The sequence below is a fragment of the Acanthopagrus latus genome, chromosome 6, assembly GCF_904848185.1.
Source record: "Acanthopagrus latus isolate v.2019 chromosome 6, fAcaLat1.1, whole genome shotgun sequence".
Taxonomy (NCBI): domain Eukaryota; kingdom Metazoa; phylum Chordata; class Actinopteri; order Spariformes; family Sparidae; genus Acanthopagrus; species Acanthopagrus latus.
Window position 1 is genome coordinate 12,650,634 of NC_051044.1, and position 16,265 is coordinate 12,666,898.

At 38.0% G+C, this 16,265-nt stretch overlaps 1 protein-coding gene across 8 annotated transcripts in view; it reads left to right on the forward strand.

Annotated features, from left to right (window-relative positions):
• Positions 1–16,265, forward strand: part of atp2b2 (ATPase plasma membrane Ca2+ transporting 2) — a 125,070-nt gene that overhangs the window by 74,641 nt on the left and 34,164 nt on the right. For 5 of the 8 annotated variants that reach the window (XM_037101493.1, XM_037101488.1, XM_037101492.1 and 2 more), the window contains 6 exons: positions 5,391–5,594; positions 8,810–9,067; positions 9,606–9,731; positions 11,083–11,208; positions 11,660–11,692; positions 13,683–13,775. In XM_037101493.1, the coding sequence (XP_036957388.1) occupies positions 5,391–5,594; positions 8,810–9,067; positions 9,606–9,731; positions 11,083–11,208; positions 11,660–11,692; positions 13,683–13,775 (840 nt within the window). The remainder of the gene's footprint in view (positions 1–5,390; positions 5,595–8,809; positions 9,068–9,605; positions 9,732–11,082; positions 11,209–11,659; positions 11,693–13,682; positions 13,776–16,265) is intronic. The other 3 variants (XM_037101490.1, XM_037101491.1, XM_037101487.1) reach the window with 2 other exon arrangements.

Genomic DNA, 16,265 nt, shown 5'->3' on the forward strand with positions numbered 1-16,265 from the left:
CGTACATGCTTGTGTGCACACACATACACATGCATATAGGCTCTTGGACACAAAACACACACACACACGGACAACCTTACTTCCATATTCACACATTCTCCAAGGTTCAGAGTCTCCGGTATTTCCACTCATCGTGTGGGATGCATAGTGTTTCCATGGAGATCTATTTTTAGCCGTGGACAAAAAAGGGCCAACTGTTAAAATATGCCATCATGTTCCCTCTGACAGAAAAAAATCCATTTCCTCTCATGCAGAAAGGATGCAATAAAGTTTTTCCCCCCCCTTTTTTTCTTAATGTCCCTGTCTATTTGGAAACAGGATGTTAGGCAGGTACCATTTATCAAAGCCGATTTGGGTCACAGATCCTGCTGTGTTTGACAGATCAGAGCATTACCAGTCATACATTATAGAGTAGGTAGGGTGAAGAAGAGGAGAAGATAGATAAATAATAATAATTCTAAAATTCTCATTAAAACATTTCACAAGACAAAAAACATTAAAACATTAGTTGTGAGGAAATTAGTTGACAGCAGTTTTGATGATCAGTTAAGCCAAAGAGTATATTCAAATAATGACAAGTATTTACTGATCATAGCTTCTCAGTGTGTGTATATGTTTAGAAATGTTTATGTTTTTTCTTTCATATCATTAAAAAAACTTTAGTTGAATTGTTTGAATAGTTTTTTTCCCACAAAACAAATAATTTGAAAAAATGCCACTACTGTTTATTTGGAATACAGACTTATACATCAGACAAATGATGGACAAATGGCACAATCAATCCTGAGTTGCATCCCAAATTCCAATTTTTGTATTTGTAATTGATATAGTACCTTATCATCTTTACATTAGTTTTGTCACTCTGCCAAACTTCAGAGTGGCTTTTCTTGGCCCTGAACCCAGGCGGCCATTTGGGAGTCTTAGCAATGATAAATGTCATAATCATAAGTTTTTTAATGAGCATGGAAAAGTCAATCTTTATCCATCTAATACTCACAACCAAATATGGCCAAATGTGGTTTATCATCAAGCATGTCTAATTAGCTAGAATTCAGTGGAAAGTGGAAATTATAGAAGAGTGATTTGATGGCATGCAACCAGATTCATAAAGTAGATTAAAACGTGGGATGCATTTCTGATACAGTAAATGGCTTTTACTTCATCTGCTGAGTCACCAGGATGCCCACTGTTTGTTTTAAGCCCATCAGCTGACAATTTAAAAGGGAACTGCAATCTAACGCTAATGTTAGTGCACTCATTTTTATAGGTTGACTCAAATTACCTCTCCAAAAGGCTTTTACCATTTGAACCTTCATTACAACACTTAGAATAAGCTTTGATAAAATACATTGCGTGTTATACCATAACGGGAGTTTGTTATCCGTTCCCATCTTTCACTCCTGTACATTTGCTACGTGTAGTGTACTTGTTAAGGCTTCACTACTTGCTAATGGACCTTAAAACACAGACTTCTTCTGCAGTCACCTTTAATCCTCTGTGAGATTTTGGTGACTCATCTGTGTATCGCCACAGTGTTTCTGCCCTCTCTCTCTACCTCCTCAAAAGGCTCTGCCAGAGCAGTTAGGTGGGCTGACAATATTTAGCATACAATATTTCATAATCTGGCAAATGAATCTTAAGCAGCCTTGCAATCAGCGATCCAGGAAGGAATGATAATGTAGCAAAGGATTTTCCAGGAAGCACAGAGTATTTAATGATTTGGGAAATTGATTACAGCATAGCTAACATCTCAAGGGCATTTATAGTGAACAGAGTTAAAACATTTAACAAGGTTAAATGTCATGCTGAATTGATGCACCGTCTCACACACAGGCTCACATATTGCATGGCAGGAATGGCTAGGAGTGTGCAGTAGGTTGTATTTCAGTGTGAAATGATTGCTGCCATTATGTAGAATGATGCATTTGCAAGATATAACTAGCTCCGCTGCCTCTAGACAGATGCAAGAAATGTGGATTAGCATATTCTAGATAAATATGTGGATGTAGTGTTGGGCAGAAATTCTGTATGAGTAAATCTTGTATATGATGTGCACCTGACCTAGCTAAAAAGAAACAGCTTATATATAAGCTGGCTCTATCTGCATGTGCATATACTGTATGTGTGTGCCTTTATGTGTGTGTTGGTATATATCTGACACACTGGAACTGGCTAAAGCCTGATCATAAGAGCTCCAGTTTTACTGTGTAATAGTGCAAGCAACCACAGGCATGCTTGGCCAGCTTTATTACACACACACATACAGACACCCAAAGCACGTGCAGATGGTCACGACTCACAGATCCATACACACACATGCACACACACTGACACACACAGACATGTTTGTGTGTGATGTGATGCAGGGTGCTGTGGAGATCAATGGGAGAGCATGCTATGTCCTCACACAGAGACAATTAAAAGAGAATGGATAATGAGGCTATTTATAGACTGATCTATTTGTAACCAGGGCATTCTCCTACGTAGAAGCTGGGATTTTTTTTCTTCTTTTGAGCTTGTCCTCCTTCTGTCCTCTCCTTCTCCCTCCCTACTGCGTTTTCTCTCTTTTACAATCAAGTGAAACCAGTCTCTTTTCTCTATTTTCCCCCATTTCTGAACATTTAGCTGAACATTAATTTATTACACAACTCTGTCATTCTCTTCTTTACTACTCTTTCTCTGATGCCAAACACAGATGGCTCATCGGTTGTTTCCCGCAGAAGTCATCTCATAGTCATAAGCATGCGAGTGATGTTATCAGGTGCAATCCAGGGCCACTCCTGGGAGACCCAGTGACGCACCATGCATGACATAATGCTGTGGTAATGTCTGTGGTTGTAAGGGGGAGAGAGAGAGAGAGAGAGAGAGAGAGAGAGAGAGAGAGAGAGAGAGAGAGAGAGAGAGAGAGAGAATGAGAATACAGTGAGACAGTGAATACACACTGTGCTTGTGCACTCAGCAGCAGATAATGGTGCCACAGTGAAAAACAGCTAGATAGAAACCAATAATGTAGCTTGATAGAAATCTTCTATGAATAATTATTTTTCTTAGGATAAAGACCATACATTTACGTTGCTGTTATTACACTTAATGCTGCCTTGAATGGATGAATTTTTGATGAATATTCAGTGATGATTCTGATTCGCTGATTCTCAGTGCAGCTGTAATAAATGCATTTTAGTACATGAACACTTGATAAGATAGTTTAATAGTAGTAATAGTAGTAAAATAGTTTGATTTTTTTTTAGATAAGGCCCATTATTGCAAGATTGTGCAAATAAGATATATAAAATAAACGTATTATATTCTCGGAGGTTGTAATTTGATTTTTTGAAAAAAAAAAAAAAAAAAGGTGCATCAAAAATGATCCAGACTCAACCCTTTTTGCTTAGAATATAATTTTCTGGGATTTTAAATTGTCCCCATTACAATCTTGCATAATGTAAGTGTTCATCATCATCATCGAGCAATAAGATGGTCACTTACCAAGCAAAAATGTCAGACATTTACCAGTAACATTTCCAAATGTGAGAATTAACTTAATGTCTTGGTTTAATATAAAAAGAAATTAAATATCTTTTACGTTTTGCAGTCTTGATCACATTAAAGAAGCACATTTAAGATGTCACCTCAAGTGCTAGAAAGTGTGTAGTGCAATTTTATGATATTATACACCATCGACTAAATGTTTAATCAGATAATCTGAAAAAAGAAATCAATATAATTTTACTGCTGTGACAAATCAGATTTAATACATAAACGTGACTCAGTATAGTAAGAACAGTTGTTGTTGAAAAGTAGCCTCAATTTTCACCATTAAAGATACAGGATCAACCAGACTCAACCATTAGTTATGTCTGTATTCAACATAATGTTGAATGTATTGTATCAAACAATTGGGGATTTATATTTTTCCAACAAACCACGAGATCAGGGCACAGTATTTCGGGAATCCCAGGAACTGCATTGCTCATATTTCCATATTTGCCACTAACTGCAACAAGGATAAATATGCATTAACCGATGGGTTCCTAGCCTGACCGTTTTAGTGTAGTATTTGGTAGTATTAAATAGAATGTTAGATAATGGTTATCAAGTTAAAACTTTACAATAGTTGCAGTTGAATGGCAATTTAAATTCAGTAGAAAAACAGATAAGCGCACAGAGGCTGCTGGAACAAGGCTATAATTCTGTACTTTGGTGATAATTTTAAACAGGTCAGTTTTTCTCCTTCCCTCTCGAGCTGGTTTGTCATCAGTGAGATGGCCTGCTGCAGTTTTACTGCCATGTTATCGTCAGTTTGACTTTTTGAAGCTGTGCCCTTGTGCACACCAAATGTGCCCCATTTGTGTTGCGCACTTGACATGCTCTCTCCTGCTACTGAGGATAGACTAGTTTTCTCTTGTTCGTCTCGCGCTTTATCATGCCAATGGCTGGCAAGCAGTTGTTTAACAAGTCCTTTCCCAGCCCTTAGGATACAGTCTGAATTTAAGCTGCTTTGCGTTATAGTGCAATACAATGTATTCAGTGCATGCTTTTTCCACAGGCGCCAGCACACGCAGCTGTTGCATTTTTTTTAGCAATGTACTATGTATGTACTGTAGGCTGTAGGCTTATATGTTGTCTAAACATATTCCAATATGTTCTCCAATATGTTGTTCCTGTTGTTTTGTGATAATATTTCTCAAGAAATAGGATATCAGGGAATCTGCTGTCCTGGGATTAAACCGTAGTACCTTCATACTGCATATCTGAAAGAAATGAAAGGAAAGACAATTATCCACAATTGGCTACTCATTTGTGGTTATGTCATTTAGACTGCAATATTTACCCTAATGTGAAAGCAATACATCTGATGTAAGTGACCCTTTTGCATCATTATATGCGTAACAGTATAAGAATAATTTTCTGGACAGGAGTCTAAAAGTAAATTGTGCCTGAAGCCAGTGCTAAATTCTCCCAATGAAACAGCCAAAGATATTTGTGTACAGTGGTTCATGGTGGATGAGGAGGTGGATGAGGTCAAAGCACCAGGCCCTCATCTCTGGAGCAGAATTATATAAGGCAGAGCCGCGGCCCACAATGACTCAAACTGATAATTAGAGATGGTTTGTGTGTGGTGTGAGAGTGAGGGAGAGATATGAAGAAAGTATGGAAATAAAGACTGAATACAAAGCTGACTGCAGAGTTTTAAAACTGTAAAATGAAAGGTTTTTACCTGTGCTTTTTGATACTTTTTGTGTTTGAGATGTTGATTTTCCTCAGTCAATTGTCGAAATAAAGTGTTGTTTTTTACTCTTAACATGACTGTAAGAATATCCTCCATACACTGATGATCATTGTACAGTGATCTGATCTAACTCTTCTCCTCTTTTTTCTGTGTCTCTTAGGACTGGCAGGTGCCCAACCTGACCTGGACAAGAGAAAAGAACTGTATGGTGCAAACCTGATACCTCCAAAAAAGCCAAAAACCTTCCTGCAGCTGGTATGGGAGGCCCTGCAGGACGTCACCCTTATCATCCTTGAGCTTGCTGCTCTGATCTCCCTGGGCCTCTCTTTCTACCACCCTCCTGGAGAGAAAGGCGGAGGAGAGTGTGAGTGACATCACTGTGACATCACACACTCTCTTTTGACTTGTTTCAAAGTCATGAGACAGACTCAGGAGCACAGTTATGTCTGGTATCTGCACTATTGCTGAGGCAAATGGCTATAATTGGTGCTGGTCCACTGACATCACTTCCTCTGACATAACTGAAATTAGCTGACACACTTACATCTTCATGTATGCACACATCCTTTTTAATTGGTGAGGCAGGTCACACTTGGTTTGTGACCTGCTGCAAGAAATCAAGTGACTCATGGGGCATAGGAATATTTTGTGTGTGATTGTGTGTGTGTGCACATTGTGATGGTGTTAAAAGTGTGTATTAAAGGTTAATGAAGTGTTGAGTAGAGAAATAACCTTGAGCTCCCAGTGCCCATACATCAGCCTTGTGAGCCGTGAAACAGGAAATGAAGACAGAGACCATAACGAGGTGCTGAGTCAGCAACATCAGTCATTGCTCCCAGCATTATCACAGTAATGGAATTCAGCTGCGCAGTCGAAGGGACCAGTCATCAGTTAAAGGGGCTTAAAAAAGGTAGAAATACCTGAGAAAGAAGAAGTAGTTACCTCTGCCCTCTTTGCTTGGCTAGTTAAGCAAATAATTCCCAAGTTAGTGTAATTTTATGTGGTTGGTTAAGACTCAGTTAGTAAATAGATGATGCACTCAGCCAAGTAGTTAGGTAAATGTATTGTTTAATTGGACAGTGCTTTTCCCTTTATACCCAATTTTCTTTGCATCTTCTGAGCTGTGTCAGGTTAAATGTTGCTCCCTGGATCACCAATTTGGAATAAAGCAGAAAAAGATTGTTATGCTGATAACTGCCTACATCTACAGACACTTAAGGCAGGAAAGGTGCTAAGATGAAAGTCTCTTCTCATATGAATGCATACAAATAGATGTGAGTAGCAGTGTGATTTGGAGAGATTTGAATGCATAACCACTTAAATCAACATATTCCGGAAAAGAACCAGGGAGGAGACATGGATATGAGGTTATAGGGATGTAAAGATGTAGAGTGGCTCCAAGAAACAAGAGCTCAACTGAAATACATTTTTCAAGATTGATAAGAAAATGATTGAGTTAAAGAAGGATGAAAATGATATAGTGATCAATAGTCATGAATGTTTAATATAATGAAACATTTATAGCAATGATCATTTGAATATTGCTTTTAAAGAGCAACACTGATGAAAACTATAGTAAGATGTTTTACGGCTGACTTCACAGTCATGAGACAGCCAAAAAATGAGATGTTATATCTCAAAGTGTTTTTTTTCCAAAATGACAGTAAATCTAACTGGAAAATCATTTTAAAAAATGACTACAGATTTAATAATACAGTAATCAGTGTTTAAACTTAAGGTAGAAAAAAATGTAAATGAAAAATCATTAAATTGGAGCCTATAAAATCTATGTAATGAAATGTATTTTTAGCAAAAATTCACAGCATCAACACATGCATGCATACACAAGCACACATCTCTCACTCACTCTTTTGCTGTTCTGTTTATTAATAGGTCAAAAAAAAGAAGCTGGGTCCAGAAATAGATGGTGGTGGAATGACTTAATTCTCATTTACATATGAATCAGCCTGGCTGCAGTTGAATGAGGAGGCTCTTAATTGCGTCTGTATCAAACACATGACATGCAAATGACAAAAACCCTGAAAAACACAAAGAAAATACTGAAAGTAGACACAGAAACCAACATGGTTTGGCAGTGTGTCCAAACCAATTTGTTGAACTGCCTTTGAAGCTTACAGACATGTATTCAGGCATTTATAAGGCACCCAGTTGTGGAAGTTACTCAGTCAGCTGCATTAATTATAATATTTTGTGCTTTGTATGGCCTGGGTGTTTGAGAGCACAATGCTGGCACTTCAGCACCACGGACAGCTACAGAATCGCTACATGGTTGTGTGTGTATTTTGTCTGTGAGAGAGCAGAGTTTGTGCACGCATTTGCATTTACTTATCTGAATACTAAGAGGTTTATAATTAGAACCATGGACAGCATTGACTGTGCTACTATCAATTTGCTGCAGTGATCAAGCAGGACAGGCTGAACTCCCGTCAAAAATTTTACTGCCTAAATTACTAGTCTTACTAGTTAAAAGAAACCAAAAAAATTATCTTAATGGAAGTAGATTGTAAATCTGTAAATAATGAGCTGTCACTTATCGAAATCAGGAACTCCCTGACAAAACATGATTAACTAAGGAAAATGCCATTTGAAATTAAAGACCTGGATATTGGACAATGTAATATAACTAATGGCATATAAATAGGCATATACATGCATTGTAAGGAACAAAATTTAGTACATAATATGAAATAAATTGTGAAATGAATGTGTGTTGGTACTGCTGTTCTTCCAGAACAAGGAGGGTGTGTTCTGTTACTTGTTTCAGTGTATCCACTCACTAAACATCATATTGATTGTAAAGCTTCTATAGTTATCCAGAAAGTCCAAAGTGCTTCTTGGAGTCTAGTTCTTGGTTAAACCAGACCATGCATATGTAATGTCTATTATATGAGGTCTGCACTAGTTCCCTTGCGAGCTGCAAGTGTTTTATAGTCCAAAGCAAATCACCCCACTGTGGGCTTTTGAAGTCAACTAGCCAGGAGTGTAGGGCACAATGGCTCCTAGAGTAATATATGAAGCAGCCCGAGGAGAACTGGGAATAGGCCTTGTTTCATTCCCAAATATATCCCAGTCTGTGAGTGAACAGGCAGCAAACTGCAGGGTTTTCATTAGAAGTAGAGCAAATGATTCAAGAGATGAGAGGAAGTAAATTCTGTGAAGGTCATTTCAGCCAGAGTTCATTTGATTTCAGAGTTGTCTTTCATAATGCACCCATTGTTCATAGACAAATAAATTTCACATATGCTTGTATTTATACTACACACATGCACACTTTTTGCACACACAGTCACAGCCCTGTTCATCCACATCTCTTCAGACCCTTGTTTTAATGTTAGATTTGATTACTTTTCCTATGTCTCTTTATTAGGCAGAGTTCACACTTTGCATCAGTAACAAGCACATATACCTGTGTATTACATTTTTGATTTAATATCTAGTGTGTTAGTGTGTGTTGACAGAATTCTATGTGCATGTATGAAAACATAGTGTGTTTGCAAATATATGACATGTAAATGTATGTTCTCCCCCCCCCTTCCTGTCGCTGTTGCCACTCTGTAGCGTGTGGTGTGGCAGCAGGTGGGGTAGAGGATGAGGGTGAGGCGGATGCCGGCTGGATCGAGGGTGCAGCTATCCTGTTGTCGGTAGTATGTGTGGTGCTGGTGACAGCCTTCAATGACTGGTCGAAGGAGAAGCAGTTCCGTGGGCTGCAGAGCCGCATCGAGCAGGAACAGAAATTCCAGGTTGTCCGCGGCAGCCAGGTCATACAGCTGCCTGTGGCTGACATAGTGGTGGGGGACATCGCACAAATCAAATATGGTAGGTGTGAGGAGATTATCAATCTGTGTGTGTTTGACAGAGTTTAAACTGTAAGGTGAGCTATGAGCTCCCCAGAAAGTCTAATTTGACACAAAACCTTATGCATTAACTTATTTTTGATTTCAACCATGGCCTTGATTGAAACATCTGAGAGTTATTTGTTTCTTCTCCCGCCATGATTGCCTTGTCCATTGTTCTGACTAAAGTCATTTTCATGGTTCAGTAGCTGAAAATAGACTTCCACCTAATTTCCATTGGGGGATTAAAGTTAAAAAGTCTACCATAAGCAATTAAAGATATTCAAGCCACAGTATGTTAATGTTCAGAAAAGAATTAGCTGCAGACAGACACTTACAGAAGGTTACACACTAGCATCCTGTTTCTACCAAAAATACAGTATACCACAGTGGTCAGAAGCTAAAACTCTAATGAGTCGTTAAAGTTTGCTGAACTGTTTTGCTATGTGAGGTGATTTCAGTCAATCCCACAAATGTAGATACATCTTCTGAAGATAGAAACTGTATTTCTATTTTTGCAGGTGACCTTCTTCCTGCTGATGGAGTGTTGATCCAGGGCAATGACCTGAAGATTGATGAGTCATCACTGACTGGAGAGTCTGACCATGTCAGGAAGGCTGCAGACAAGGATCCCATGCTGTTGTCTGGTATGTTGCTGTAATATTTATCATGTTATGTTAAAGTGGGGGCGGGGGGGGGATGAGGAGTAGACTCGACTGCAGACTCTACACATGTGTTCTTACGTGTCACATGTTCACCACCTCTGTCAAAAAGGACTTGAGACTGCAGTTAACAACTTTAAAAATCCCATCCCACAATACATGCCAATTTTTTTTTTCCATTGTCAAAATACAAAAATCTCCAATAAACCTACAATTACTTTTCTGACATCTTTCACCCAGTGGGCCTGTTTAAATGTGTCATCACCAAAACTCAATACGAGAGATAAAGGCGAGTTGGTTTGTTACACCTTCTAGTCCTAATGCCACAACCCTGCATTTACATCCACTGCCTTCAAAATAAACTACAGAAATAGAAATACTAAATATTTGCATAATAATCAGAATCTGCTGTGAAAGTCATGGTGTTACCTCAGACAAAAGACAAAAGGTTGTTAATTATAATCTGAATATCAATACAGAGGACAGCCTCAAAGACACTGTTTTTATCTGCTTTGCCACTTTACTGCCTTAGTGTGTAGTAGACTACAGCAGAGACTAGAATTTGCAGCTGTAGGATTCTTAGAAATGAAGAATATCACAGATAACAGAAACATGGGTTAATCTGATCTCACATCTTAGTTTTTTTCCTGTGGATAATTAGCCGTGTGCCTTTTTGCTGCCTCCTTTAATTAGCCTCACAGTCACCCACAATGACTTACTCTCAAAGGTTAATAATGTTCTGTGTGTGTGTGTGTGTGTGTGTGTGTGTGTGTGTGTGTGTGTGTGTGTGTGTGTGTGTGTGTGTGTGTGTATTCTGTACATATACACAAGCACAAAATTGGAGCACTGTGTGCACATCTCTGTGTGACACATTTTTACAGCTTTTGGCCCACTACTCCATTGGATTTAAAATAAAACTCTCCATGACAATAAAGTGCTGACTTTTGGCTTTAATAATGTTTGAGGAACTCTCTCTGTAGGGTCAATTGTTGGAATTGTTGTCTTTAAGATATATGCAGTAGTTCCCCAATTTTACATCAGCGCACTAGGACAAGGATCATAAATGTTGAATGAATATAGAACCAAAGAAAATGTTTTCTGGAGACATACTGTACTATACTTTACCATGACACTTTGCTAGCACATTGCTAGCAAATACATAATTACACTACCCACAAAAATGTGTTTTGTGTAATTTCACCCACTATTCATAGGAATGAGTTTAGATTGTTTTTAGGAACCAAATAGGTCAATTCATTAAACTCAGTATTCATTTAGTTGTTCTAAGAGCATTTTGAGATGGAGGCTGTAATATAACACTGTTCCCTTTTTTCAGGCACCCATGTCATGGAGGGTTCAGGGCGCATGGTGGTTACTGCCGTCGGTGTCAACTCTCAGACCGGAATCATCTTCACCCTGCTGGGGGCTGGCCCAGAGGAGGAAGAGAAGAAAGAAAAGAAAGGTCAGATCATTACTTTATTAAATCATCACCTTTTACAAACATGCCTCATAAAATCTTTCTGCTTTGGCTTCAGGAGTACTTAGGTAATTTGTTTGGGTTTTTTTTCAGCGTTGCTTGGCAACATACCCTTGAAAAAGCTGTTGTTGTTTCATTACCTTATGTCCTGAAAGTCAAACTGCGTACGTTCATTGCATAATATCAGTGTTTTTAACTGTCATTGTTATCAGAAGGGTTTTAAACACTACGCACACAAATGTCCACCTGCTTTACTCGTGAACTGTATGAACCTTTTGTAGGTATTTGTATTAGTACAGTGCACTTTGCTGAATGTGTGTTAATAATGTATTAAGAGAGTATTGGTGGAACACTTGTAAGCTGCAGTATCCAGGTTGTGTGTAGTTCAGGTGCATCATTGAACTTACTCTCTTATCCTTACAAATTCACCTCGAAGGAGGGGCAGTAGAAGATGGACACCAGAATACAGGTAGAGTATCACCTTTCTCTGACCCATGGGATTGGTACTTGATCCTTTTCTACCTTTAACCCCCAATGATCTCCAGTAAACCACCGTTACTCCTCACCCCTTTTCTGTAGCCAAGCACCCTCTCTCCAGTTTAATTCCGCACTTAAAAAGAGAAGCCCCATCATCACAACACTGCATCTTTTTAAGTGTTGACAGATGACACATTTCACATGCATAATCCTCTCCCCGTTATAACGAGCACTGCACTCATCAAACTAACTAGGTAGCATTCAACATCGGTCGTGTTTCATAGACGTATTGAATGCCATGAATAAACAAAGCCTGTCAGACTCATCTCATTTCTGTGTTACAGAACAATGACATGAGAGCGACAGCCTTGCAGGTATACAGCACATGCACCAGCAGTAGAGTGCTGACACTATAAGCTTTTATAAGATGTAAGAACATCTCACATATGTACATACACATATTTAACTGCAGTAGTGATGTGTTGCCGCTGTTACCAGTGCCTCTTGTGACAGCTCTGTAAGTTTCCCAGCAGCTCGCATGGATAGCATCCTATTTGTTTTGAGGCATTTGCTTCAGTGCCGTCTCAGAATTGTCACATTATACAAGGTAACAGCAACATGTCATCATCTGTGGACGACGCTTTCTTCCTCTGATCTAAACTCTAACAAATACTTCATGTGTTCTTGTTTAGACTTGTAAGTTGAGTCGTTAAGAGGATATGTTTGATCTGGTGGAAATTATTTTGTTTTAAATTTAATAAATCTGACTCTTGATCCATTAATTAGAGGTTTACTCGAAATTTTATGCGTTTCACTGGTATTTTCTTACAAAAAGGAAAATATCATACATCCCGCGTTCAATACTTAACGTATGACTGGTCTCATTAGGGCAACTTAAACAATTTATAGATACAGTTACCTTTAGGCAGCTGATAGTTTCGGCTAAATGCAGTCATATAAGTCTCCAGGACTAAAATCATCAGGATGTTGTGTGAATGCAATTGCTTTTCAATAAGCTTATCAAATTGTGGTAAAACTTTTAAACCATTATGAACCATAATGTTTTTGTCGATAATGAACTCAGGACACAACTCAAAAGGAAACATGAAAAGCAGTTTCTGACCTTTGGTTACAGTTTTTTCCCCACAGTTAATCATAGTTTATGTGACTGCTGTCTAAAACATGAACAAATGATTGCGTGATTTGCTTTTGAAAACCATAACGGACTTTATGATTTTCACTAGTAAAGGACATTAGCCTCATCACTTAAGCGGTTGGCACATGTGTATTTCCCTGGCTAATACTTTTTGGTTTACTTTGCAGGAGAGTTTACTTTCAGATTGGCTATGCAACACCTTTTCGCTTATTTGTTTCAGATTTTCTGCTCAAATTATGATTGTGTGATGCTATATGATATTACATGAATAACATGGTTTGAAAGAATTCCACACTGCAGCAAATTGATAAACACTAGAATGAATATCAATGCAGTATATCACACAGAACAGTGGAATCTGTATTGTTTACTGTACATGCAAAATTACATACAGCACATTACATTTAGTATATCATAACAGATATGTATAAAACAAAAGGTGGCATTTTCACCTGACTTACAGTTGGTTTGTCTATTTTGTAGCTCTGGTTGCACATTTTTGGTTATATTTCCATATATGTTATGTTCAGATTTCATGTTTCATGTCTGTTCAATGTCACATTTGTTTATTTGATTGACACAACACCCAGTAAATCACTTTAATCACATACATAAGGTGACATTGATGAAAATACATCACAAATTTCACAAAGTAGACTTTAGTATTCACATGCATATGCTGAATCTCTTAAATGTGCTATAACCATGTTATTTCTGTTCATTGTCTTGTGTGTGCATGTGCGCGTGTATGTTTGTGCGTGGACGCCTGTGTGCGTGCGTGTGCGTTTTTGTTCATTTGTGTTCGGCCTTCATTGTTACTGGCTAGACTGCTCCCATCCCCCTATCCACCCCATCGCAACTATAGCCACGGATGGGGCTGCAGGCATTAATGCCCCTGGCAGTGCCAGCCTAATTAATGGTAGGTTTACAAAACCTCTGATCTCTGACCTCTTTGTGTCATGACTTTTCACTTACCTTCTCCATCCTCCAACTGCCTCCTATCATGGGAGCTCACCTTCTGCTCTACCTTTTTTGTTCAGTTTTTGGATCCTTTTGTACCCATGCTGTCACTGCATGTCCTCTGTAGTCATAGAAATTAGTCTGGTGTTTCTTTTTCTTCTCTTCATGCTATCTTTTGTCTTGTAATCTTGTAACGTACATGCTACATAGCTGTCTCGGAAACAGTTGTCATTACTTTAGATATATGTATTTTTTGGTTAGTCTTTAAACTCATTATTCTAAAAAAATAGTCAAACCTTTTTCAGTCTTTTAAGCAAATTATTCATAGAATGATATTTTGTGGAGGTGTGTAAGGTTAACACTTATGAAATCTTGCAACATTTGAACTGGGTTGTCTTTAAAGGAATGTTCCAGCATTTTGGGAGATACACTCATTCTGTTACTTGCTGAGAGTTACAATGAGAAATAGCTTGGCTTATTTTCCTATTTAATAAATCAAACTAGAAAAAATGTAATCAGTTAAGTATTGAACTTTAGAGGCCCTGGTAGGTGGATTTTGTTGCCAGTCTACAGAGGCAGGCTCTATTTCCAGTTTTAATGCAAAGTTAAGCAAACTGACTGCTGGTGGTAGCTTCATATTTTTACCATACAGGCATGAGAGTGGTATCAATCTTCTCATTTATCTCTTGGCAAGAAAGCAGATAAAGAAGCCTCTCAAAATGTATTAATACTCCTTTAAATTGTGCCTATAGTGGCTATTGTGTTGTATAATGATTGTCATTGTTAATTCATATTTCTGACAGTCGATAAGACCTTAGCTGAAGAACGCTGGCCAGTCGCACTGCAGGGCCATCCCTTTTTGTTGGGTGTCCTCTGAGATCACTTAGTGCAAATCTTCCATTTCTGTGTTCGCTGGACAAGATGCAAAAAGATTAGCTTCATTCATCATAGCACTGGGCTCTCTCTTATCTTATCTTTTTTTCCCTTGGGGAGCAGCCGCAAAATGTTTGTACTCAAGGCAGGAGGGGCATGATTTGCACTGTAATGATGACCTTGTGCTGTCTTGGGCTGGAACAGAGCAATTTGTCATCTTCAGCTTTATTGTGACTCCAGGGAACAGACTAATGTGGAAGTGGAGGTGAAACGAGTCATTTATTCTCCACATACATGCCGAAGATTCTGGAAACATTCTGCTCTTTCAGCTCTACCTTAGTCTTTTTCTCTGTGACATTTGAGTACAAAGCACTTAAAAAGACACATTCTGTGCAATTTCTAGCCTGCCTACCACTGAGACAAACAGAGCATATCTCTATAATTATAGCCTGGGCAGATAATGGGATCAACATTGCAGTGTATGATAAATGGTTTCTTAATCATGATGTCTTGTTTTGGAATTATTGTTTGTACATTTGGTTTGAAAGCACATGAATCTTGTAACTTTTAGTTTTATGTTATTATCACCTGACAAGATGATATATACTGTATGATATATGATATATACTGTATGTGTGCTTCAGCTCTCAGTAGCTCAAATAAACTAACCAAGAAGTTAATTCTATAATTTAAAACTTTGTTTGAATGAAATGCGCATTAAATTAAATTCCATCCCTGTGTAAGCAGAATCCAACAGCATCATAAATTCACGGTCCCCGAACTTAGATTTCGATTTTCCTCCAGTTGTTCTTATGTAACTTCACAATGTGGGAGGCTTTTCCTTCAGGCTCTCTCTCTCTCTCTCTCTCTCTCTCTCTCTCTCTCGCGCGCGCGCGTGCGCTCTCTATCCTTCCCCTCTCTCTCCCTCTCTCTCTCTCTCTCTTTATTGTTCACATCTCCAATGTGTCTTTCTCTAAATGTGTTATCTTGCATGTGCTTTCTGAATTTTTTCCTCTTATGCATGCTGTCTCTTTGTTTGTTTGTAATGTGTGTGTGTGTGTGTGTGTGGTGTGTGTCCGTGGTGTTCTCTCCTTCACCGTCAGTGTTCAGTGTAATGCTCTATCTGCTGTATGTCTTAATATCACATTGTATACCCTGACAATTTGACTCGTATTGTTGATAATGTGTGTCGAATTACCTGTGCTCATATCAGTCAGGATCTATCTATATATATTTATATATATATATATATATATATATATATATATATATATCTATATATATAAATATATATATATAATTTTTTTTTTTTTTTTTTATTTATTTTTTTATTTTTTAAAGTGTGTGCAGTTTTTTTTTTGGTTGTTGTAATTATTCAGCATAATATTAATGTTACACATGATAGATTTTGGTGTCAAAATATTTTTGTTTCAGAAAGAACCCATTAAGCATTTTTGATAACTTGATTAGTTACTTGTTCAATAAAATAAAGTATATTAAAAACTAATTTCCTCCCACTTAATAGAAGAAAATCTGCACACTAGGTATTTGTTGTTGACTGTTGGATATATTTTGT